This window comes from Cherax quadricarinatus, chromosome 10 (assembly GCF_038502225.1).
Source record: "Cherax quadricarinatus isolate ZL_2023a chromosome 10, ASM3850222v1, whole genome shotgun sequence".
NCBI classification, from domain to species: domain Eukaryota; kingdom Metazoa; phylum Arthropoda; class Malacostraca; order Decapoda; family Parastacidae; genus Cherax; species Cherax quadricarinatus.
In genome coordinates this window covers 7,050,408-7,077,677 of record NC_091301.1, presented here as the reverse complement: position 1 = coordinate 7,077,677, position 27,270 = coordinate 7,050,408, and the positions used below count along the sequence as shown (strand labels likewise).

Here is a 27,270-nt window from a genome sequence, read left to right as displayed (position 1 = left end):
GCAACCCAAGGTCCTAGCCTCGATTACCTTACTGGTAAGTGTGATGTTAAATAAGAACTTAAGAAAGTAGGAACACTGGAACAGGCCTGCTGGCCCATACTAGGCCGGTCCTTCACAAATCCAACCCACTAACAGAACAAATGCTACCCAAGCAATAAACTCACGTGCAAGTCCGACTCAAATCCAACCTCTTTCACTCGTGTATTTATCCAACCTAAATTTGAAACTACCCAAGCCATAGCTTTTAGAACATTGGAAAGGAGGAACACTGCAATAGTCCTGTTGGCCCATACTAGGCCGGTCCTTCACAAATCCAACCCACTAACAGAACAAATGCTACCCAAGCAATAAGCTCAGGTGCAAGTCCGACTCAAATCCAACCCCTCTATCTCGTATATTTATCCAACCTAAACTTGAAACTACCCAATGTTTTAGCTTCTATCACCCTACTAGGCAGACCGTTCCACTCATCAATTACCCCTATTACCAATGTTCATTTATACATTTTATTAGTGCCCTAGAGTCCTTATGGAGGGGGATTCCCCTTCCAAATAACCTCTCTTCCCTCTCTCCTCCTTCCTGTCTTCCATTCATCAACAACAGCCTTCAATAAAGGTAACTTTCATGTTGAATGTTCATTCTTTTGTGCATGTAAATCTATCTCTTAGGTAAAAAAAATATTGTTGTTGATACTTCTGGGTGTCTGGAACGAATTAATTGGATTTACATTATTTCTTATGGGGAAAATTGATTCGAAAATCGTCCATTTCGATAATACTCCCACTTCCAGGAACGGATTATGGACGATTGAGGGACCACTGTATATATATAATATATATATATATAATATATATATATATAATATATATATATATAATATATATATATAATATATATATATTATATATATATAATATATATATATATATATATATAATATATATATATATATAATATATATATATATATATATAATATATATATATATATTTTTTTTTTTTTTTTTTTCTCTCAACAAGTCGGTCGTCTCCCACCGAGGCAGGGTGACCCAAAAAAAAGAAAGAAAATCACCAAAAAGAAAATACTTTCATCATCATTCAACACTTTCACCACAGTCACACATTATCACTGCTTTTGCAGAGGTGCTCAGAATATAACAGTTTAGAAGCATATACGTATAGAGATACACAACATATCCCTCCAAACTGCCAATATCCCAAACCCCTCCTTTAAAGTGCAGGCATTGTACTTCCCATTTCCAGGACTCAAGTCCGACTATATGAAAATAACCGGTTTCCCTGAATCCCTTCACTAAATATTACCCTGCTCACACTCCAACAGATCGTCAGGTCCCAAGTATCATTCGTCTCCATTCACTCCTATCTAACACGCTCATGCACGCTTGCTGGAAGTCCAAGCCCCCTCACCCACAAAACCTCCTTTACCCCCTCTTTCCAACCCTTTCGAGGACGACCCCTACCCCTCTTTCCTTCCCCTATAGAGTTATATGCTTTCCATGTCATTCTACTTAGATCCATTCTCTCTAAATGACCAAACCACCTCAACAACCCCTCTTCTGCCCTCTGACTAATGCTTTTATTAACTCCACACCTTCTCCTAATTTCCACACTCCGAATTTTCTGCATAATATTTACACTACACATTGCCCTTAAACAGGACATCTCCACTGCCTCCAACCGTCTCCTCGCTGCTGCATTTACCACCCAAGCTTCACATCCATATAAGAGTGTTGGTACTACTATACTTTCATACATTCCCTTCTTTGCCTCCATAGATAACGTTTTTTGACTCCACATATACCTCAACGCACCACTCACCTTTTTTCCCTCATCAATTCTATGATTAACCTCATCCTTCATAAATCCATCCGCCGACACGTCAACTCCCAAGTATCTGAAAACATTCACTTCTTCCATACTCCTCCTCCCCAATTTGATATCCAATTTTTCTTTATCTAAATCATTTGATACCCTCATCACCTTACTCTTTTCTATGTTCACTTTCAACTTTCTACCTTTACACACATTCTCAAACTCATCCACTAACCTTTGCAATTTTTCTTTAGAATCTCCCATAAGCACAGTATCATCAGCAAAAAGTAACTGTGTCAATTCCCATTTTGAATTTGATTCCCCATAATTTAATCCCACCCCTCTCCCGAACCCCCTAGCATTTACTTCTTTTACAACCCCATCTATAAATATATTAAACAACCATGGTGACATTACACATCCCTGTCTAACACCTACTTTTACCGGGAAGTATTCTCCCTCTCTTCTACACACTCTAACCTGAGCCTCACTATCCTCATAAAAGCTCTTTACAGCATTTAGTAACTTACCACCTATTCCATATACTTGCAACATCTGCCACATTGCTCCTCTATCCACTCTATCATATGCCTTTTCTAAATCCATAAATGCAATAAAAACTTCCCTACCTTTATCTAAATACTGTTCACATATATGCTTCAATGTAAACACTTGATCTACACATCCCCTACCCACTCTGAAACCTCCTTGCTCGTCCACAATTCTACATTCTGTCTTACCTCTAATTCTTTCAATTATAACCCTACCGTATACTTTTCCTGGTATACTCAGTAAACTTATTCCTCTATAATTTTTACAATCTCTTTTGTCCCCTTTCCCTTTATATAAAGGGACTATACATGCTCTCTGCCAATCCCTAGGTACCTTCCCCTCTTTCATACATTTATTAAACAAAAGTACCAACCACTCCAACACTATATCCCCCCCTGCTTTTAACATTTCTGTCATGATCCCATCAGTTCCAGCTGCTTTACCCCCTTTCATTCTACGTAATGCCTCACGTACCTCCCCCACACTTATATTCTGCTCTTCTTCACTCCTAAAAGATTGTATACCACCTCCCTGACCAGTGCATGAAATTACCACCTCCCTTTCTTCCTCAACATTTAAAAGTTCCTCAAAATATTCTCGCCATCTACCTAATACCTCCCTCTCCCTATCTATTAACTCCCCTACTCTATTTTTAACTGACAAATCCATACTTTCCCTAGGCTTTCTTAACTTGTTTAACTCGCTCCAAATTTTTTTCTTATTTTCATTAAAATTTCTTGACAATGCCTCTCCCACTCTTTCATCTGCTCTCCTTTTGCACTCTCTCACCACTCTCTTCACCTTTCTTTTACTGTCCATATACTCTGCTTTTCTTATAACACTTCTGCTTTGTAAAAACCTCTCATAAGCTAACTTTTTCTCTTTTATCACACCCTTTACTTCATCATTCCACCAATCACTCCTTTTTCCACCTGCCCCCACCCTCCTATAACCACAAATTTCTGCCCCACATTCTAATACTGCATTTTTAAAACTATTCCAACCCTCTTCAACCCCCCCACTACTCATCTTTGCACTAGCCCACCTTTCTGCCAACAGTCTCTTATATCTCCCCCAAACTTCCTCCTCCCTTAGTTTATACACTTTCACCTCCCTCTTACTTGTTGTTGCCACCTTCCTCTTTTCCCATCTACCTCTTACTCTAACTGTAGCTACAACTAAATAATGATCCGATATATCAGTTGCCCCTCTATAAACATGTACATCCTGGAGCCTACCCATCAACCTTTTATCCACCAATACATAATCTAACAAACTACTTTCATTACGTGCTACATCATACCTTGTATATTTATTTATCCTCTTTTTCATAAAATATGTATTACTTATTATCAAATCTCTTTCTACACAGCTCAATTAAAGGCTCCCCATTTACATTTACCCCTGGTACCCCAAATTTACCTACTACTCCCTCCATAACATTTTTACCCACTTTAGCATTGAAATCCCCAACCACCATTACTCTCACACTTGATTCAAACCTCCCCACGCATTCACTCAACATTTCCCAAAATCTCTCTTTCTCCTCTACACTTCTTTCTTCTCCAGGTGCATACACGCTTACTATAACCCACTTTTCACATCCAATCTTTATTTTACTCCACATAATCCTTGAATTAATACATTTATAGTCCCTCTTTTCCTGCCATAGCTTATCCTTCAACATTATTGCTACTCCTTTAGCTCTAACTCTATTTGAAACCCCTGACTTAATCCCATTTATTCCTCTCCATTGAAACTCTCCCACCCCCTTCAGCTTCGTTTCACTTAAAGCCAGGACATCCAGCTTCTTCTCATTCATAACATCCACAATCATCTCTTTCTTATCATTTGCACAACATCCACGCACATTCAGACTTCCCACTTTGACAATTTTCTTCTTCTTATTCTTTTTAGTAATCTTTACAGGAAAAGGGGTTACTAACCCATTGTTCCCGGCATTTTAGTTGACTTTTACAACACGCATGGCTTACGGAGGAAAGATTCTTATTCCACTTCCCCATGGATATAAAAGGAAAAGTAATAAGACCAAGAATTATTAAGATAAAATCAAAGAAAACTCAGATGAGTGTGTGTAAATAAACGTGTACATGTATGTGTAGTGTGACCTAAGTGTAAGTAGAAGTAGCAAGACATACCTGTAATCTTGCATATTTATGAGACATGTAAAACAATAATATGTACACCAGCAATCCGTGCAAGAGGGCTCATCGTTATGCGAAATAATCGTTATGCGAATTAATTTTCCCCATAAGAAATAATGGAAATAAAATTAATCCGTGCAAGACGCCCAAAAGTATGAAAAAAAATTTTTTTTACCACATGAAATGTTAATTTTAATACACACAAACTGAAAAAGGCATGCACAATTACATGACACTTACTTTTATTGAAGATCTGGTGATGATTGATGGGATGGGAGGAGGGGAGAGCATTATCTTCTTACTGTTTAGAAGGGGAATCCCCTTCCATTAGGACTTGAGGTAGCAAGTCCTTTTCTGGGGTTACTTCCCTTCTTCTTTTAATGCCACTAGGACCAGCTTCAGAGTCACTGGACCTCTGTCGCACAACAAATCTGTCCATAGAGCTCTGTACCTCCCGTTTCTTCAAGACTTTCCTAAAATGGGCCATAACATTGTCATTGAAATAGTCACAAGCACGGCTTGCAACAGCTGTGTCAGGGTGATTTTCATCTATAAAGGTTTGCAGTTCAAACCACTCTGCACACATTTCCTTAATCTTTGAAGTAGGCACAATGGATTCCACAACTGGCATAGGCTTCTCAGGGTTAGCCCCAAACCCTTCAAAATCTTTCTTAATTTCCATACTAATTCTCACCCTTTTTACCACAGGGTTGGCACTAGAAGCTTTCTTGGGGCCCATGGTCACTTATTTTCCAGAAACACCACCGAAAACACTGTAATAATACGAAATATTCCGAGTGTATGCTTGGATGTTACCGCGGAGGCTGGCTGGTAAACAATGGGACGGCCGGCACATGTGAGGGCACATTGGACGCGTCTCGGACGAAAATCGGTATGCGGGTTTTTAATCGGTATGCGGGGCAAAAATTTTGCGATAAAAGTAATCGTTATGCGGAAAAATCGCTATGCGATGCCATCGTTATGCGGGGGTCCACTGTATATATATATATAAATGGGGTCCACCTCTGGTATAAATTGTGGGACTCATAACGTTGGAAAAGTGGATAAAAAGGCTTCAAGGAAGAGTATTTGGATTTCTTATTGGAAGCTGTTTAAATATTCCACTTCCTCTACCACCCTATCTTTTCATTCTTTTTTTACCAATATGTGTATTTTATTAAATAATATGGTACAAAAGGTTTAAGAGATACATTGTTGATATAAAGATGGCATATACGGTACATGAGCTGTGAGAGATGCATGTCTAGTACATATTGTTACGTGTTTGTCACTGATTATAGTGCAAAAATCTCATCCAGCTTTTCAGAACTGGGGCGCGTGCCCCAAATACAGCAGGCATTACCCTTCTGAACAGCAGTGCTGAGTCGCTGGAACAGAAAACTAGCTGTCCTGGGATCCCTAGTTACCCTGATGAGTCTTTTGCCTAGCTCCTTAACCTTTTGACTGTCGCGGCCATATATACATGTACGTATACGTCTTACGAGGTACCGTGTTTGACATATATATACTCAAAAATTCTAGCAGCTTCAAATCAAGCAGGAGAAAGCTGGTAGGCCCACATGTGAGAGAATGGGTCTGTGTGATCAGTGTGCACCATATAAAAAAATCCTGGAGCACACAGTGCATAATGAGAAAAAAAAACTCCGACCTTTTTTTTTTTTAATTAAAATGCCGAATTTGTGGTCTATTTTCGTATATTATTTATGGTTGTATTCTCGTTTTCTTGGTCTCATTTGATAGAATGGAAAATATATTATAGAAATAGAGGTGATTTTGATTGATTTTACTATAAAAAGAACCTGGAAATGGAGCTCATAGTACAGGAAATTTTTTATTTTTGCCGATGTTCAAAAGTGAACAAATGATGTCATTGTCCAATAAATGTCCAACTAGCTATTCTAATATGCAGTCATGAATGTGTTGATGTTATTTATACAATTATTACAGTATTGCAGTAGTCTGCATAACAGTAAATCTTCTATTTTTTGTTTGATTAAAAATTCAAAATAGGAAGCAAGAGTAATATCACAGGGGCCTGGAGACATGACTGATGAGCAAAGAAAATGTTATTTTAGAGCCAGGAATGTCTGCATTGTTCATTCTGGTCCTTATTTTGAAATTGTCATATTTTTTAATTTTCGTGAAATTGGCCAAATTGCAAATTTCTGACCACGTTATTGGGTAGTTGAAATCGGTAAATGGGCAGTTTCTTGTACTCAATCAATAGAAAAAATGGAGTTCTAAAGAAATAGCTGTGAGTTTGGTCGACTGGAACAATGGAATTAGCCGAAAATAGGGCTCAAAGTGGGCGAAATCACCGATTTGTAAATATCGTCGAGGTCGCTAACTTTGCGAGAGCGTAATTCTGTCAGTTTTCCATCAAATTTCGTTTTTTTGGTGTCATTACAATTGGGAAAAGATTCTCTATCATTTCATAAGATTTTTTTTTTTTTTTTTTTTAAATTTTGCGACACCAGGAGACACCTCAGGACTGGGGGTTGCGACGGTCAAGGGGTTAAGGAACTTAGATGTACTCTTTCCCCATGAGTCAAGGGTCTCTGAGCCTATGGGAACATACATTTAATAATGGGCAAGTTCTCCATATTTTCTAGACTTTGGGACTCCCTGAAGTTGGCGGCTGCCCCTCCTTCCTCCTTGGTGTATTGGAGATAGGTATCAGCCAAGGTAGATGTACATGTATAGTCCCACAATATATATAGTATATTGTGCATGTATCCTTCTTTTTGTGTGTAGGAAAATGTATATTTCATGTGGTAAAAAATTTTTTTTTTTCATATTTTTGGGTGTCTTGAACTGATTAATTTGATTTTCATTATTTCTTATGGGGAAAATTAATTCGACTTACAATAATTTCATCTTACGATGTGTTCTCGGGAACGGATTAATATCGTAAGTCGGGGTTCCACTGTGTATAAAATGTTCTCCATGGAGAAGTGGAACAGAATTCTTCTTCCGTAAGCCATGCGTGTCGTAAGAGGGAATTAAAATGTCTGGAGCAAGGGGCTCGTAACCTCTTTTCCCGTATACATTAATCAAGTTAAAAAGAGAAACTTCTTATTCTTTTTGGACCACCCTGCTTTGGTGGGGTACAGCCAGTTTGTTGAAAGAAGAAGAATGTATCATGCTTAGTTTTTTCACTGTTTGCATTGCAGAAACTGTTTTAGTATAGAATTAACAATATTTTGCTTAGCCTTGTTTTCTTACATAATATTGAGAATTGGATATACTACAAAGAAGTATGAGTTTTTGGATAGCTCTTGAATAAAGTGGGGTGCTAGACTTTTCACATTAAAATTCAATCTTTGCACTTCCATGCTAAAACTTGTGAATTGTTCTCTGGTAAGGATTATGCAGGGGGGAAATGTTATGAATATTTACATAGTATTATGAGAGTGTTTGGGATATGGGGAAGCAGAGTTGTTCAGTAGAAATATTGTACAGTGATTTGTACTTATGAAATGGATGTTGGATGATAAACTCTTTTAATTAGGATATCCATGTAAGAGAAAAACTTGAAACGAGGAATGGATAATCTACATCATGTAAAGATTTAGTGAAATGTAAGAAGGAATAGCGCTTGTTAAATTATGTTTAGGTTGCCTGGTGGCTTTGCTTTTTCATTTTGGCAACTGCTTTTTAAATTTGTAGATGAATGGTTCAGAGAACCGACATGTTGATAAATTAGACACATGTGCAACTCTTGGGTATCTTTATTGAGGAAACGTTTTGCCACACAGTGGCTTCATCAGTCCATACAAAGGAGAATCTTGAAGAACAGGAGGAGAATGAGGTAATCAGTCCCTCAGCCTTGAGTCGATGTGGTCAGTCCATCAATCTTGATTGATGGACTGACCACATCGACTCAAGGTTGAGGGACTGATTACCTCATTCTCCTCCTGTTCTTCAAGATTCTCCTTTGTATGGACTGATGAAGCCACTGTGTGGCGAAACGTTTCCTCAATAAAGATACCCAAGAGTTGCACATGTGTCTAATTTATCAACATGCTTTTTAAATAGTTGCTGCAGGGTGAACAAGATGTCAGAAAATATAATAGGTAGCTTAGTATTTTTGTAATGAATAAATATATATTTTTTTAGTCTACTAAAAAATTATGCCCTATACAGGTAAAGTGATGGTGGAACAGGAACATCTAGCAGCTTTCCTCAAGCTGGGCCGAGCTCTCCAGGTTAGTGCTTCTAGCAGTTATTGATTGTTTAATAAGTTTCACTTTAATTGCATATGATTATTGTTTGCTATTTGGTGTTCTCATTAGAAATGTAATTCAATACCTTCCTTCTATTACATACTTAAATACATTAATGTGGTGCATTTTAAAGAATTAAAATTCCAATATATACAAAAACTCTCATCTTCATTATTACATCAGTTATATAATGTTTAAAATATCATCAACTACTGTATTGTATGATATTGTAAGCCTTTAATCAAGCTGTATAGCAAATCATAAGAGTTCCATTAACTTTTAATTGCAGGATACCCTGAAAAAATTCCTGTCTGCTGGAGGAATTTTGAAAAATAAAAAAAAAAAAATAAAAAAATTTTTCTTACAGATCGATAGAGCTCAGTTTTGCAAATCAAATAAGAAGAAAATGAACGAAATCTTATAAAAAGTTATGATTTTGTGATGTGCTGAAGTTGGTGGAAAAAATGATCACTAATCGACAGTGGCGGTGTAAAAGCATCATTGGTATTTACAATTTATTAATGCTAACATATGATTTTTTTCTTTTGTTTTTTTAATTGCCTTTAAAGGTTTAAGTCTATATATACAGTGGACCCCCGCTTAACGATCACCTCCAAATGCGACCAATTATGTAAGTGTATTTATGTAAGTGCGTTTGCACGTGTATGTTTGGGGGTCTGAAATGGACTAATCTACTTCACAGTATTCCTTATGGGAAAAAATTCGGTCAGTACTGGCACCTGAACATACTACTGGAATGAAAAAAGTTCGTTAACCGGGGGTCCACTGTACTAAGTCTATATATACATACAATATTAGATGTTTCAAGGTGTTTTAACACTTCAAACATTGTTTCACTTGAAGTAATCGGTATACAGTAGGGCCCCACTTATACGGCAGGTTAGGTTCCAGGCTACCGCCACAAAGCAGACATCTTTGGAAAGCAGAACACCATTTTTTCTACTTATAAATGCATATAAATGTCAGGTAACAAGTTTACACTAACATATATTAATCTAGCAATAGAACTAGGCATTAAAAAAACAACAAAAAATAAAATACACACGCAGGACATCTCATTATTTACCTTAAAATATTTGTAGTTTAAATGTAGGGCAAAAGGTGAGTAATATTTAAGAAAGGTGTGGTAGGTATGATAGCCCTCCTGGCCACCCCACCCACACATAATATACTATGATGCTTGAAGCAACCTAGTGATAAAAGGCATATACTGTACACTTCCCTGCTTACCTTAAAATGTTTGTAGTCTTAATGTAGGGTGAGAGGTGAAAAGTATTTATTTATAGAAAGTTGTGTGGGAGGTATGGTAACCCGCCTGGCCACTACACCTACTACGACATTTAAGGCACCCTAGAGCGATAAAATACATATACAGTACACTCATTACTTACCCTAAAATATTTGTAGTCTTAATGTAGGGTGAGAGGTGAGTAACCGAGATAAAAGTGAATAAACGAGAGAGAACAAGAGGACAGAGCTCCAGAGTACTGTGTAAACAAACATGTCTGGTCATGTTTGGTGCACGTCGTCTCTGCAGTGGTACAGCAGAATAAAGAGCAACACTTTCATTCTCATGTAACTTCATGATAAGTTATTATTATTACAAATTATCATTATTACAAGTTATTACTTATTACAAATTATTATTTTTTTTTTTTTTCAACAAACCGGCTGTATCCCACCGAGGCAGGGTGGCCCAAAAAGAAAAACAAAAGATTCTCTTTTTAAATTTAGTAATCTATACAGGAGAAGGGGTTACTAGCCCCTTGCTCCTGGCATTTTAGTTTCTTCTTACAACACGCATGGCTTATGAAGGAAGAATTCTGTTCCACTTCCCCATGGAGGTAAGAGGAAATAAACAAGAACTAGAAAGAAAATAGAAGAAAACCCAGAGGGGTGTGTATATATATGCTTGTACATATATTAGGTAGTAGGTTGGTAGACAGCAGCCACCCAGGGAGGTACTACTGTCCTGCCAAGTGAATGTAAAACAAAAGCCTGTAATTGTTTTACATGATGGTAGGATTGCTGGTGTCTTTTGTCTGTCTCATAAATATGCAAGATTACAGGTATGTCTTGCTACTTCTACTTACACTTAGGTCACACTACACATACATGTACACGTTTATTTATACACACTCATCTGAGTTTTCTTTGATTTTATCTTAATAGTTCTTGGTCTTATTACTTTTCCTTTTATATCCATGGGGAAGTGGAATAAGAATCTTTCCTCCGTAAGCCATGCGTGTTGTAAAAGTCAACTAAAATGCCGGGAACAATGGGCTAGTAACCCCTTTTGCTGTAAAGATTACTAAAAAGAATAAGAAGAAGAAAATTGTCAAAGTGGGAAGTCTGAAGGTGCGTGGATGTTGTGCAAATGATAAGAAAGAGATGATTGTGGATGTTATGAATGAGAAGAAGCTGGATGTCCTGGCTTTAAGTGAAACGAAGCTGAAGGGGGTGGGAGAGTTTCAATGGAGAGGAATAAATGGGATTAGGTCAGGGGTTTCAAATAGAGTTAGAGCTAAAGGAGGAGTAGCAATAATGTTGAAGGATAAGCTATGGCAGGAAAAGAGGGACTATAAATGTATTAATTCAAGGATTATGTGGAGTAAAATAAAGATTGGATGTGAAAAGTGGGTTATAGTAAGCGTGTATGCACCTGGAGAAGAAAGAAGTGTAGAGGAGAGAGAGAGATTTTGGGAAATGTTGAGTGAATGTGTGGGGAGTTTTGAATCAAGTGTGAGAGTAATGGTGGTTGGGGATTTCAATGCTAAAGTGGGTAAAAATGTTATGGAGGGAGTAGTAGGTAAATTTGGGGTGCCAGGGGTAAATGTAAATGGGGAGCCTTTAATTGAGCTATGTGTAGAAAGAGATTTGGTAATAAGTAATACATATTTTATGAAAAAGAGGATAAATAAATATACAAGGTATGATGTAGCACGTAATGAAAGTAGTTTGTTAGATTATGTATTGGTGGATAAAAGGTTGATGGGTAGGCTCCAGGATGTACATGTTTATAGAGGGGCAACTGATATATCGGATCATTATTTAGTTGTAGCTACAGTTAGAGTAAGAGGTAGATGGGAAAACAGGAAGGTGGCAACAACAAGTAAGAGGGAGGTGAAAGTGTATAAACTAAGGGAGGAGGAAGTTCGGGGGAGATATAAGCGACTGTTGGCAGAAAGGTGGGCTATTGCAAAGATGAGTAGTGGGGGGGGTTGAAGAGGGTTGGAATAGTTTTAAAAATGCAGTATTAGAATGTGGGGCAGAAGTTTGTGGTTATAGGAGGGTGGGGGCAGGTGGAAAGAGGAGTGATTGGTGGAATGATGAAGTAAAGGGTGTGATAAAAGAGAAAAAGTTAGCTTATGAGAGGTTTTTACAAAGCAGAAGTGTTATAAGAAAAGCAGAGTATATGGACAGTAAAAGAAAGGTGAAGAGAGTGGTGAGAGAGTGCAAAAGGAGAGCAGATGAAAGAGTGGGAGAGGCACTGTCAAGAAATTTTAATGAAAATAAGAAAAAATTTTGGAGTGAGTTAAACAAGTTAAGAAAGCCTAGGGAAAATATGGATTTGTCAGTTAAAAATAGAGTAGGGGAGTTAATAGATGGGGAGAGGGAGGTATTAGGTAGATGGCGAGAATATTTTGAGGAACTTTTAAATGTTGAGGAAGAAAGGGAGGTGGTAATTTCATGCACTGGTCAGGGAGGTGGTATACCATCTTTTAGGAGTGAAGAAGAGCAGAATGTAAGTGTGGGGGAGGTACGTGAGGCATTACGTAGAATGAAAGGGGGTAAAGCAGCTGGAACTGATGGGATCATGACAGAAATGTTAAAAGCAGGGGGGGATATAGTGTTGGAGTGGTTAGTACTTTTGTTTAATAAATGTATGAAAGAGGGGAAGATACCTAGGGATTGGCGGAGAGCATGTATAGTCCCTTTATATAAAGGGAAAGGGGACAAAAGAGACTGTAAAAATTATAGAGGAGTAAGTTTACTGAGTATACCAGGAAAAGTGTACGGTAGGGTTATAATTGAAAGAATTAGAGGTAAGACAAAATGTAGGATTGCGGATGAGCAAGGAGGTTTCAGAGTGGGTAGGGGATGTGTAGATCAAGTGTTTACATTGAAGCATATGTGAACAGTATTTAGATAAAGGTAGGGAAGTTTTTATTGCAATTATGGATTTAGAAAAGGCATATGATAGAGTGGATAGAGGAGCAATGTGGCAGATGTTGCAAGTACGTATATGGAATAGGTGGTAAGTTATTAAATGCTGTAAAGAGTTTTTATGAGGATAGTGAGGCTCAGGTTAGGGTGTGTAGAAGAGAGGGAGACTACTTCCCGGTAAAAGTAGGTCTTAGACAGGGATGTGTAATGTGACCATGGTTGTTTAATATATTTATACATGGGGTTGTAAAAGAAGTAAATGCTAGGGTGTTCGGGAGAGGGGTGGGATTAAATTTTGGGGAATCAAATTCAAAATGGGAATTGACAGAGTTACATTTTGCTGATGATACTGTGCTTATGGGAGATTCTAAAGAAAAATTGCAAAGGTTAGTGGATGAGTTTGGGAATGTGTGTAAAGGTAGAAAGTTGAAAGTGAATATAGAAAAGAGTAAGGTGATGAGGGTATCAAATGATTTAGATAAAGAAAAATTGGATGTCAAATTGGGGAGGAGGAGTATGGAAGAAGTGAATGTTTTCAGATACTTGGGAGTTGACGTGTCGGCGGATGGATTTATGAAGGATGAGGTTAATCATAGAATTGATGAGGGAAAAAAGGTGAGTGGTGCATTGAGGTATATATGGAGTCATAAAACATTATCTATGGAGGCAAAGAAGGGAATGTATGAAAGTATTGTAGTACCAACAGTTATATGGGTTTGAAGCTTGGGTGGTAAATGCAGCAGCGAGGAGACGGTTGGAGGCAGTGGAGATGTCCTGTTTAAGGGCAATGTGTGGTGTAAATATTATGCAGAAAATTCGGAGTGTGGAAATTAGGAAAAGGTGTGGAGTTAATAAAAGTATTAGTCAGAGGGCAGAAGAGGGGTTGTTGAGGTGGTTTGGTCATTTAGAGAGAATGGATCAAAGTAGAATGACATGGAAAGCATATAAATCTATAGGGGAAGGAAGGCGGGGTAGGGGTCGTCCTCAAAAGGGTTGGAAAGAGGGGGTAAAGGAGGTTTTGTGGGCAAAGGGCTTGAACTTCCAGCAAGCATGCATGAGCGTGTTAGATAGGAGTGAATGGAGACGAATGGTACTTGGGACCTGACAATCTGTTGGAGTGTGAGCAGGGTAATATTTAGTGAAGGGATTCAGGGAAACCGGTTATTTTCATATAGTCGGACTTGAGTCCTGGAAATGGGAAGTACAATGCCTGCACTTTAAAGGAGGGGTTTGGGATATTGGCAGTTTGGAGGGATATGTTGTGGTTCTTTATATGTGTATGCTTCTAAACTCTTGTATTCTGAGCACCTCTGCAAAAACAGTGATAATGTGTGAGTGTTGTGAAAGTGTTGAATGATGATGAAAGTATTTTCTTTTTGTGGATTTTCTTTCTTTTTTGGGTCACCCTGCCTCGGTGGGAGACGGCCGACTTGTTGAAAAAAAAAAAAAGTATATATATATATGTAAATATATGTATATACGTATATGTATATATATGTGCAATAAGATCACAGTAAACAGGTGATTTCAGAATATGCAAAACAACCACTCTGAAAAAATAGAGAAATTCCAAGCGCTTTCGTGACTACTCACATTATCAAGGAACTATGTTCCTTGATAATGTGAGTAGTCACGAAAGCGCTTGGAATTTCTCTATTTTTTCAGAGTGGTTGTTTTGCGTATATATATGTGTGTATATATGTATATATATATGTGTGTATATATGTATATATATATGTGTGTATATATGTATATATATGTATATACAGTGGACCCCCGCATAGCGACCTTAATCCGTGCAAGAGGGCTGGTTGTTATGCGAAATGTTCGGTATGCGATTGAATTTTCCCCATAAGAAATAATGGAAATCAAATTAATCCGTGCAAGACACCCAAAAGTATGAAAAAAAAATTTTACCACATGAAATATACATTTTCCTACACACAAAGAGAAGGATACATGCACAATAGTAGAGTAGTACATGCACAATATATATTGTGCATGTACTACTCTACTAAATGAAGAATAAATGACACTTACCTTTATTGAAGATGCAGCAATGACTGATGAGACACTGTGTCCTGGGAGTGCCTTTTCCTCCTGAGTACTGTAGGTCCTGTTTGGCATTTTCTTCCAGAACAGGCCTTATCACACTGTGTATGCCACTACGATTCTTAAATCTCTCAAGCCAACCTTTGCTGGCTTTAAATTCACCAATATGAGCACTGGTTCCAGGCATTTTTCCCTGTTCACCTAGGTGTTAGTCGACTGGTGTGGGTTGCATCCTGGGAGACAAGATTAAGGACCCCAATGGAAATAAGTTAGACAGTCTTCGATGACACTGACTTTTTTGGGTTATCCTGGGTGGAAAATCCTCTGGGGTTAATTGTTTCTTGGTATTCTCAATAAGCCACACCAACAACGGTGCTACAGCAGCAGCAGCAGCAGCAGCTGACGGTGGTACAGCAGCAACAGACGATGCTACAGCAGCAACAGACGATGCTACAGCAGCAGCAGACGATGCTACAGCAGCAGCAGACGATGCTACAGCAGCAATAGACGATGCTACAGCAGCAGCAGCAGCTGACGGTGGTACAGCAGCAACAGACGAAGCTACAGCAGCAACAGACGATGCTACTGCAGCAGCAGACGATGCTACAGCAGCAACAGACGATGCTACAGCAGCAGCAGCAGCTGACGGTGGTACAGCAGCAACAGACGATGCTACAGCAGCAACAGACGATGCTACAGCAGCAGCAGACGATGCTACAGCAGCAGCAGACGATGCTACAGCAGCAACAGACGATGCTACAGCAGCAGCAGCAGCTGACGGTGGTACAGCAGCAACAGACGATGCTACAGCAGCAACAGACGATGCTACAACAGCAGCAGACGATGCTACAGCAGCAACAGACGATGCTACAGCAGCAGCAGACGATGCTACAGCAGCAGCAGACGATGCTACAGCAGCAGCAGACGATGCTACAGCAGCATCAGACGATGCTACAGCAGCATCAGACGATGCTACAGCAGCAGCAGACGATGCTACAGCAGCAGCAGACGATGCTACAGCAGCAGCAGACGGTGCTACAGCAGCAGCAGCAGCTGACAGTGCAGCAGCAGTTGACAGTGCAGCAGCAGCTGACAGTGGTACAGCAGGAGCTGTACCACCAATAGTAGTGATGGTTGATTGGGGTTTATTATACAACCTGGCCAGCTCGGAGACACGCACTCCACTTTCATACTTATCAATGATCTCTTTCTTCATCTCTATTGTAATCCTCACCCTTATTGCTGTAGGGTTGGCACTAGAAGCTTTCTTGGGGCCCATGGTCACTTATTTTCCAGAAAAAATCACCAAAAACACTGTAATAATACGAAATGTTCCGATTGTATACTTGGATGTTACCGCGGAGGCTGGCTGGTAAACAATGCCACCGGCGGAACATGCGAGCGTGGCTCAGGCCGCACATTGGACGTGTCTCAGACGAAGGGCGGTGAGCGGGTTTTTGGGCGGTATGCGAGGCAAAATTTTTGCGAAAAAAGCATGCGGTATGCGGATTGTACGGTATGCGATGCGTCCGGTATGCGGGGGTCCACTGTATATATATGTATATATATACATATATATATGTATATATACATATATATATACATATATATATACATATATATATACATATATATATATATGTATATATATATATATGTATATATATATGTATATATATATGTATATATATATGTATATATATATATATATATATATATATATATATATATATATATATACAGTGGACCCTCGACTAACGCTATTAATCCGTTCCTGAGAGCTCATCGTTAGTCAAAATAATCGTTAGTTAAGTTAATTTTCCCCATAACAAATAATGGAAATCAAATTAATCCGTGCAAGACACCCAAAAGTATTGAAAAAAAAAAAATTTTAACACTTGAAATATTAATTTTAATACACACAAACTGAAGAAGACATGCACAGTTACATGACACTTACCTTTATTGAAGATCTGGTGATGATTGATGGGATGGGAAGAGGGGAGTGTGTTGATGGTCTTAGTGTTTAGAAGGGGAATCCCCTTCCATTAAGACTTGAGGTGACAAGTCCTTTTTCGGGGTTACTTCCCTTCTTTTAATGCCACTAGGACCAGCTTGAGAGTCACTGGACCTCTGTCGCACAACATATCTGCCCATAGAGGCCTGTACCTCCCGTTCCTTTATATGACATTCCTAACGTGTTTCACAACATTGTCAGTGTCACCATTAAACACTTGTTCAGGTTTCAGTCCTTCACTGTCTATGTACTCCTTGAATTCCTGCACATATTTTTCAGCTGCTTTTTAGTCCAAACTGGCAGCCTCACCATGCCTTATCACACTATGTATGCCACTACGATTCTTAAATCTCTCAAACCAACCTTTGCTGGCCTTAAATTCACTCACATCACCACTAGTTGCTGGCATTTTTCTAATTAAATCGTCATGCAACTTCCTAGCCTTTTCACATATGATCGCTTGAGAGATGCTATGTCCTGCTATCTCTTTTTCGTTTATCCATACCAATAACAGTCTCTCAACATCTTCTATCACTTGCGATCTCAGTTTTGAAAACATAGTTGCACCTTTGGCAAGAACAGCTTCCTTTATTGCCGTTTTCTTGGCCACAATAGTAGCGATGGTTGATTGGGGTTTTGTGTACAGACTGGCCAGCTCGGAGACATGCACTCCACTTTCATACTTAGCAATGATCTCTTTCTTCATATCCATAGTAATTCTCACCCTTTTTGCTGTAGGGTTGGCACTAGAAGCTTTCTTGGGGCCCATGGTGACTTATTTTGCAGGTGCAATCACTAAAAAGGCTGTGATAATATGAAATGTTCTGATTGTATGCTTGGAAGCGACCGCAGTGGCTGGCTGGCTGGCTGGCTTGTAAACACTGGCCAGAAGTGGACGCGTCTCAGATGGAAGGAATAGTGTTGGTCGAGTTTTTTAGCGCTAATCGAGGCAAAATTTTTGCGATAAAATGTATCGCTAGTCAGATTTATCGTTAATCGATGCCATCGCTGGTCGAGGGTCCACTGTGTATATATATATATATATATATATAATATATATATATATATATATATATATATATATATATATATATATATATATATATGTATATAATGGTAGTAGGTTGGTAGACAGCAACCACCCAGGGAGGTACTACCGTCCTGCCAAGTGAGTGTAAAACGAAGCCTGTGATTGTTTTACATGATGGTAGGATTGCTGATGTCTTTTGTCTGTCTCATAAATATGCAAGATTACAGGCATGTCTTGCTACTTCTACTTACACTTAGGTCACACTACACATACATGTACACATTTATTTATACACACTCATCTGAGTTTTCTTTGATTTTATCTTAATAGTTCTTGGTCTTATTACTTTTCCTTTTATATCCATGGGGAAGTGGAATAAGAATCTTTCCTCCGTAAGCCATGCGTGTTGTAAAAGTCAACTAAAATGCCGGGAACAATGGGCTAGTAACCCCTTTTGCTGTAAAGATTACTAAAAAGAATAAGAAGAAGAAAATTGTCAAAGTGGGAAGTCTGAAGGTGCGTGGATGTTGTGCAAATGATAAGAAAGAGATGATTGTGGATGTTATGAATGAGAAGAAGCTGGATGTCCTGGCTTTAAGTGAAACAAAGCTGAAGGGGGTGGGAGAGTTTCAGTGGAGAGGAATAAATGGGATTAGGTCAGGGGTTTCAAATAGAGTTAGAGCTAAAGAAGGAGTAGCAATAATGTTGAAGGATAAGCTATGGCAGGAAAAGAGGGACTATAAATGTATTAATTCAAGGATTATGTGGAGTAAAATAAAGATTGGATGTGAAAAGTGGGTTATAATAAGCGTGTATGCACCTGGAGAAGAGAGAAGTGTAGAGGAGAGAGAGAGATTTTGGGAAATGTTGAGTGAATGCGTGGGGAGTTTTGAATCAAGTGTGAGAGTAATGGTGGTTGGGGATTTTAATGCTAAAGTGGGTAAAAATGTTATGGAGGGAGTAGTAGGTAAATTTGGGGTGCCAGGGGTAAATGTAAATGGGGAGCCTTTAATTGAGCTATGTGTAGAAAGAAATTTGGTAATAAGTAATACATATTTTATGAAAAAGAGGATAAATAAATATACAAGGTATGATGTAGCACGTAATGAAAGTAGTTTATTAGATTATGTATTGGTGGATAAAAGGTTGATGGGTAGGCTCCAGGATGTACATGTTTATAGAGGGGCAACTGATATATCGGATCATTATTTAGTTGTAGCTACAGTTAGAGTAAGAGGTAGATGGGAAAAGAGGAAGGTGGCAACAACAAGTAAGAGGGAGGTGAAAGTGTATAAACTAAGGGAGGAGGAAGTTCGGGTGAGATATAAGCGACTATTGGCAGAAAGGTGGGCTAGTGCAAAGATGAGTAGTGGGGGGGTTGAAGAGGGTTGGAATAGTTTTAAAAATGCAGTATTAGAATGTGGGGCAGAAGTTTGTGGTTATAGGAGGGTGGGGGCAGGAGGAAAGAGGAGTGATTGGTGGAATGATGAAGTAAAGGGTGTGATAAAAGAGAAAAAGGTAGCTTATGAGAGGTTTTTACAAAGCAGAAGTGTTATAAGAAGAGCAGAGTATATGGAGAGTAAAAGAAAGGTAAAGAGAGTGGTGAGAGAGTGCAAAAGGAGAGCAGATGATAGAGTGGGAGAGGCACTGTCAAGAAATTTTAATGAAAATAAGAAAAAATTTTGGAGTGAGTTAAACAAGTTAAGAAAGCCTAGGGAAAATATGGATTTGTCAGTTAAAAACAGAGTAGGGGAGTTAGTAGATGGGGAGATGGAGGTATTGGGAAGATGGCGAGAATATTTTGAGGAACTTTTAAATGTTAAGGAAGAAACAGAGGCAGTAATTTCATGCACTGGTCAGGGAGGTATACCATCTTTTAGGAGTGAAGAAGAGCAGAATGTAAGTGTGGGGGAGGTACGTGAGGCATTACGTAAAATGAAAGGGGGTAAAGCAGCTGGAACTGATGGGATCATGACAGAAATGTTAAAAGCAGGGGGGGATATAGTGTTGGAGTGGTTGGTACTTTTGTTTAATAAATGTATGAAAGAGGGGAAGGTACCTAGGGATTGGCAGAGAGCATGTATAGTCCCTTTATATAAAGGGAAAGGGGACAAAAGAGACTGTAAAAATTATAGAGGAATAAGCTTACTGAGTATACCAGGAAAAGTGTACGGTAGGGTTATAATTGAAAGAATTAGAGGTAAGACAGAATGTAGGATTGCGGATGAGCAAGGAGGTTTTAGAGTGGGTAGGGGATGTGTAGATCAGGTGTTTACATTGAAGCATATATGTGAACAGTATTTAGATAAAGATAGGGAAGTTTTTATTGCATTTATGGATTTAGAAAAGGCATATGATAGAGTGGATAGAGGAGCAATGTGGCAGATGTTGCAAGTATATGGAATAGGTGGTAAGTTATTAAATGCTGTAAAGAGTTTTTATGAGGATAGTGAGGCTCAGGTTAGGGTGTGTAGAAGAGAGGGAGACTACTTCCCGGTAAAAGTAGGTCTTAGACAGGGATGTGTAATGTCACCATGGTTGTTTAATATATTTATAGATGGGGTTGTAAAGGAAGTAAATGCTAGGGTGTTTGGGAGAGGGGTGGGATTAAATTATGGGGAATCAAATTCAAAATGGGAATTGACACAGTTACTTTTTGCTGATGATACTGTGCTTATGGGAGATTCTAAAGAAAAATTGCAAAGGTTAGTGGATGAGTTTGGGAATGTGTGTAAAGGTAGAAAGTTGAAAGTGAACATAGAAAAGAGTAAGGTGATGAGGGTGTCAAATGATTTAGATAAAGAAAAATTGGATATCAAATTGGGGAGGAGGAGTATGGAAGAAGTGAATGTTTTCAGATACTTGGGAGTTGACGTGTCGGCGGATGGATTTATGAAGGATGAGGTTAATCATAGAATTGATGAGGGAAAAAAGGTGAGTGGTGCGTTGAGGTATATGTGGAGTCAAAAAACGTTATCTATGGAGGCAAAGAAGGGAATGTATGAAAGTATAGTAGTACCAACACTCTTATATGGGTGTGAAGCTTGGGTGGTAAATGCAGCAGCGAGGAGACGGTTGGAGGCAGCGGAGATGTCCTGTTTAAGGGCAATGTGTGGTGTAAATATTATGCAGAAAATTCGGAGTGTGGAAATTAGGAGAAGGTGTGGAGTTAATAAAAGTATTAGTCAGAGGGCAGAAGAGGGGTTGTTGAGGTGGTTTGGTCATTTAGAGAGAATGGATCACAGTAGAATGACATGGAAAGCATATAAATCTATAGGGGAAGGAAGGCGGGGTAGGGGTCGTCCTCGAAAGGGTTGGAGAGAGGGGGTAAAGGAGGTTTTGTGGGTAAGGGGCTTGGACTTCCAGCAAGCGTGCGTGAGCGTGTTAGATAGGAGTGAATGGAGACGAATGGTACTTGGGACCTGACGATCTGTTGGAGTGTGAGCAGGGTAATATTTAGTGAAGGGATTCAGGGAAACCGGTTATTTTCATATAGTCGGACTTGAGTCCTGGAAATGGGAAGTACAATGCCTGCACTTTAAAGGAGGGGTTTGGGATATTGGCAGTTTGGAGGGATATGTTGTGTATCTTTATATGTTTATGCTTCTAAACTGTTGTATTCTGAGCACCTCTGCAAAAACAGTGATAATGTGCGAGTGTGGTGAAAGTGTTGAATGATGATGAAAGTATTTTCTTTTTGGGGATTTTCTTTCTTTTTTGGGTCACCCTGCCTCGGTGGGAGACGGCCGACTTGTTGAAAAAAAAAAAAAAAAAAAAAAAAAATAAAATAAATGTATATATATATTTATTTATTTTTCTTAATTAAACTGTTTTGGTCTTTTAAGTTTATCTACAAGGAATACTTGCAACATTACTAACAAAGAAGGCACAATACCGTGACTGGAACGATACACAAATAACCCGCACATAAAAGAGAGAAGCTTACGACGACGTTTCGGTCCGACTTGGACCATTCGGTCCAAGTCGGACCGAAACGTCGTCGTAAGCTTCTCTCTTTTATGTGCGGGTTATTTGTGTATTGCAACATTACAATTACAGAACATGGAAAATATTCACATTGACTACTGGGTTATCCTGGTGTGCTTTGTGGCTGAATTCGATTGTTATATCATGAAAGTGTAATAAATTTGGACTGAATACATCATCTTTGAGCCACTTGTACACCCTGTTTGCTGGCAGGGAAGCTGGTGGTGCTGCAACTTCTGGTTTCTTTGTTTGCTTTGCTAGTGAGGCATACTAGTATGTTAGACATACTATAGACATCCCCTGAGTAGTTAACCATGATACATTGTGTGGAGTCTTCTGGTGTTAGATTTTTTTCTCAAATGTATGAACAGATAAAAGAAGACCCAAAGAGTTGCCCTGAGGTAAAAATATTGGCAGGAGGCAGATTTGTGAGTATGAAAAATGGTGCATACTAGTACATCATACATAATACCAGCACCTGTGTTCTAGTACGTTGGACAGTTAACATAACAAAATCTGTCATTTATTCATCATGGTTAATAACAAAAATTCTTATAAGGCATGCATGTTCTCATGCTCAGCTTTAGAGGAACTAAAAAGAGGGATCAAGGTAACACATTTCCCCAGGCTCTTTATAATACCTTTGAATTTAGTGCTGTCTCCTTGAATGTTAATAATAATAAGTAAATGTAGGCCTTATGATTAGTTGCCTATTATGCATTGCATAATTAGCGGCTTTTGGTCGCTACTATTTTACACATACATGTACCCATGTATTTACAGTATTTGTAAGGCTCAAAGAAATAAAACATTATCATAATTGGGGGGGCAGGGACAGGGACAGGGACAGGAGTTGTAGAATGAGAGGAGGTAGTAGCATAATTGTAGTAGTAGTAGTAGAGGTAGTAGTACTACTGCTACCACTACTACTACCACCACCACCACTCATTCTGCTATAGTACTCCCGGCCCTGCCCCCTCTCGTATATATACTGGCTCCTTTACCTTCTTTATAATCATGTGTATTGTTCATTGTGTTGAATCTGTAAAGATGCTTGATGATTTTACCTCGTGGGTAATTTTTTGACAGGTACGAGGAATCCTGGATATTGCTGCTCAGTGTGAAGAGGCTGGTCTTACTACTGCAGAAGAGACAAAATGTTAGTTCTGTACTGCTTCACAATTGTTTTAAAAATAGATGTGTAAAATCTTGGTTCATATTAGTTTGGAAATGCATAGACACTCTTAAATAATATATACTGTACTTAAACACAGCACATATGCATGCACACACAGCTCTGTACCAGTCCCCACCTTTCTAGCACCATCACTAATACTGACTCCTCACCAGTCACCTTTCTTCTTACTCCCTTACTTTTTCCTTTCCCCTTCCATGCCCTTAACCTCGTCCCTGACCCTTACCTCTGTAGGGAGGTCTACACCAACCTCAACAAAATGTTCCCTACTCTTGTCTGATGAGCATTATGAAGAGGGAGTAGACATGGGAGTATTACATGGCAAGGGAAAGTAGTATCAGAGTATGGTCCACTAATGCAGTTTGTTTTTCTAACAAGAGCGATGAATTGAAAGAAAGCATAGCTGAAGTCATGCCAAACATGAGATAGTTACCACTGAGGAAAAGTCAACAAATGATACCAGATGCCTATTTTCAACAGGATACCAAGTGTTAGGGAAAGATAGAATGAATAGGGGAGGAGGAAGAGTGACAGTATTAATTAAAAGTAAATGGAGCTTTAAAGAAGTGAGAGGAATAAATAGAGGAATATGATTTCATAATGTGCGCAGTTAAGACTGGTAGACTCCAGGTAGTAGTTGCGGAGATATGCTCCCTGCCACCTAATAATAGGACTGAGGCTGGAATATGAGAATAACAGAATGATGGCTGACATCATAGCAGAAACAGGGCTCAAGCAAAGCTGCTTATAATGGAAGATTTTTACCATAGAGTAATAGATTGGGAGAATTGTCACCAACATGGGGAACCGGCAATGTGGAGAGTTAAGTTGAAGGTGGTGATTAGAGAAAGCTTTCAAGGGGGGTTTGTTGAGGTAGGTAAGGGGCTTTTGATCCAAGGAATTGAACTTTTCCTTCCCTTATATTGAACTAATTGCCTCCCATCCTTTGGGAATTTAATTAACTTGTCCTCTCTTTGGATTGAATCTGATTGCCTGCCATTTCCTAGGCAGTGTGAGAACCCTGCTGGTTTAAAATATCCCCCTAAATGTAAGTAACAGTGATTGAATATCATATTGTAAGGAATGCATATGGAGGAAGTGGATTATTTTTTTAACGCTATGGCTTTCTCCTACCAAGGCAGGGTGACCCAAAAAAGAATGAAACACTTTCACCACAATTCAACACTCACCAGTGTTCACACAATCACTGTCAGGTACAACAGTTTAGATATCACTCCAAACAGCCAATATCCCAAACCCCTCCTTTAAAGTGCAGGCATTGTACTTCCCACCTCCAGGACTCAAGTCCGGCTAACTGGTTTCCCTGAATTCCTTCACAGAATATTACCCTGCTCACACTCCGACAACTTGTCAGGTCTCAAAAACCTTTTGTCTCCATTCACTCCTATCTAATATGCTCACACATGCCTGCTGCATGTTCAAGCCCCTTGCACACAAAACCTCTTTTATCCCCTCCCTCAATCTTTTCCTAGGATGACCCCTACCCCTCCTCCCCTCAGCTACAGATTTACACAACCCCCAAGTCATCCTGTTTTGTTCCATCCTCTCTGAATGACCAAACCACCCCTCTATAGTATTTATCCCTTTCACTGTTCCGACCCCTGCTCACAAACTTGCTCTTAGTGTCGAAGAATTTAAAAAAAAAAAGTTTTTTCTTATGAAATGATAGAGAATCTTTTCCTGATGGTAATGACTCCAAAAGTACAAAATTTGATGGAAAACTTGCGGAATTATGCTCTCGCGAAGTTAGTGGTCTCGGCAATATATGTGCATTGGCGATTTCACCCACTTTGAGCCCTATTTTCTGCCAATTCCATTGTTCCACTAGACCAAACTCGTAGCTATTTCGCTAGAACTTCATTTGTTCTATTGACTGAGTACAAGAAACTTCCCATTTACTGATTTCAACTTTCCAATAAAGTGGTCAGATATTGGCAATTTGGCCAGTTTCACACAAATTTCAAAATACGCCAATTTCAAAATAGGGTCGAGAATAAACAGTGCAGACATTCCTAAAATAAAATTTTCGCTGTTCATTAGTCACATCTCCTGGCCCCTCTTATATTACTCTTGCTTTCCATTTTGAATTTTTATTCACACAAAAAATAAAGACATACTGTCATGCAGACTACTGCATTATTGTAATAATTGTATAAATAATGTCAACCCATTTGTGACTGCATATTAGACTGGCCAGTTGGACAGATATTGGACGGTGACGTCATTTGTTTACTCTTGAACATCGGCAAAAATCGAAAATTTCCAATATTTCGAGCTCAGTTTCAAGGTACTTTTCATCCTGAAACCAATCAAAATCATCTCTATTTCTGTAATGTATCTTTTATTCTATCAAATGAGGCCAAGAAAATGAGAATACAATCATAAATACCATATGAAAATGTACCTCAATGTTGGTGTTTTAAACCAAAAGTACGGTCTAAGTTTTTTTTTTCTCATCATGCACTGTGTGGTTCAGTATTTTTTTTATAATGTGCACACTGACCACGCAGACCCATTCTCTCATATGTAGGTGTACCAGCTTTCTCCCGCTAGATTTGAAGCCGCTAGAATTTTGGCATAATACTAATGCACCAACACTGGCTTGCCAGCCGTAGTGCTACGGCACCAACAGTGAAAGGGTTAAATATGTGGGAGTGGACTTGTCAGTAGACTGGTCTGTGAAAAGTGAGGTAGTTGGTATCTTGAGGCATCTGTGGAGAGAAATTTTTTTTCTCTGTAGGCCAAAAAAAGAGGGAATATTGTATATCAATATAGTGGTACCAGCACTTTTATGGGTGTGAGGTGTGGGTTTTGAATGTTGCAGGAAGGAGTTAGCTAGAAGCGCTGAAAAAAAGAAAAACACTGGAGACGTCATGTTTGAGAGCAATGTGTGGTGCAAATGCGTATACAGAAAATTCAGTGTAGAAATTAAGACTTTGTGGGGTTGCCATGTATAATTCAAAGGGCTGAGGAGGGGTTGTTGAGGTGGCTTGGGCAATTAAAGAGGATGGAGAGGGATAGGATGGCAGAGGGTGTATAAATCTTGGTCCACAGTGGACCCCCGGATTACGTCATCATCGAATTCGTAATATTTGGAATAAGTAATGTTTTTTTGTCAAAATATTGGCTTGGTGATCATCATTGAACTTGATATTAGTCTTTAGTCCCAAACGTGTCCGCGCCGCCCAAGCGGTCTGACACACCATTTACAGCCAGTGTGCCATTGTTTATCAGCCGGTGAGGATGATCCCATACGTTCATACGATATATTTTATATTCCATTCGTTTTAGTGCTTGCAACTGCTAAATAAGCCACTGTGGGCCCAAAGAAAGTTCCTAGTCCAGCCAGCCCTTTGGTAAAGGGCTGAGAGAGAGGGGAGAATGTGCCATTTTCAGTAATTCTGCAATATGTACAATACTAAAGCAGCAGGAGTCGATAAAGGCTATAGCGCCAGCCAGCAATAAAGTGTAGCATTAACAGTGTAGCAAGTAAGTTAAGCGATTGAGCGATAGAAAAAGGACAGCATGAAACTGATTCCTCCTTTGTTGTTGGAGGTACATGTATATAGGGCTACTGACTAACACCGCCACCTCTGCTGCTGCTTTCTACCGCCTTCACCACTATGCAAGGATTATCTTTCAGTGGCCCTTATACACCCAGCAACAAACAACATACCACCACTCGTGACATTCTTAATGCAATATTTTATTCATTCTAGAGTATATATCATGTTTCTATGTTATTAATATTGTTTATTATGTCATATTAGATGAATTCTGTTAGATAAATGAGCCATAGAGCTGATATTAGTGTCATATTGAAGAACTATCTTGTCCTGTCTCCCAACGCAATTCCTAACATATGCCAGAAACAGACCTCTCCGGAACACTTTTTTTGAGTGACAAGGGTCCAGTGACTCTCAAGCTGGTCCTAGTGGCATTAAAAAACAAAAATGGGAAGTAACCCAGGATAAGGACTTGATA

At 39.0% G+C, this 27,270-nt stretch overlaps 1 protein-coding gene across 6 annotated transcripts in view; it reads left to right on the top strand.

The window, feature by feature from the left end:
- The window catches only part of LOC128687915 (protein tramtrack, alpha isoform), a 113,653-nt gene that overhangs the window by 29,072 nt on the left and 57,311 nt on the right, over window positions 1-27,270 (top strand). For all 6 annotated transcript variants that reach the window (XM_053775515.2, XM_053775513.2, XM_053775516.2 and 3 more), the window contains exons 4-5: window positions 8,717-8,778; window positions 23,160-23,229. In XM_053775515.2, coding sequence (XP_053631490.1) covers window positions 8,717-8,778; window positions 23,160-23,229 — 132 coding nt within the window. The remainder of the gene's footprint in view (window positions 1-8,716; window positions 8,779-23,159; window positions 23,230-27,270) is intronic.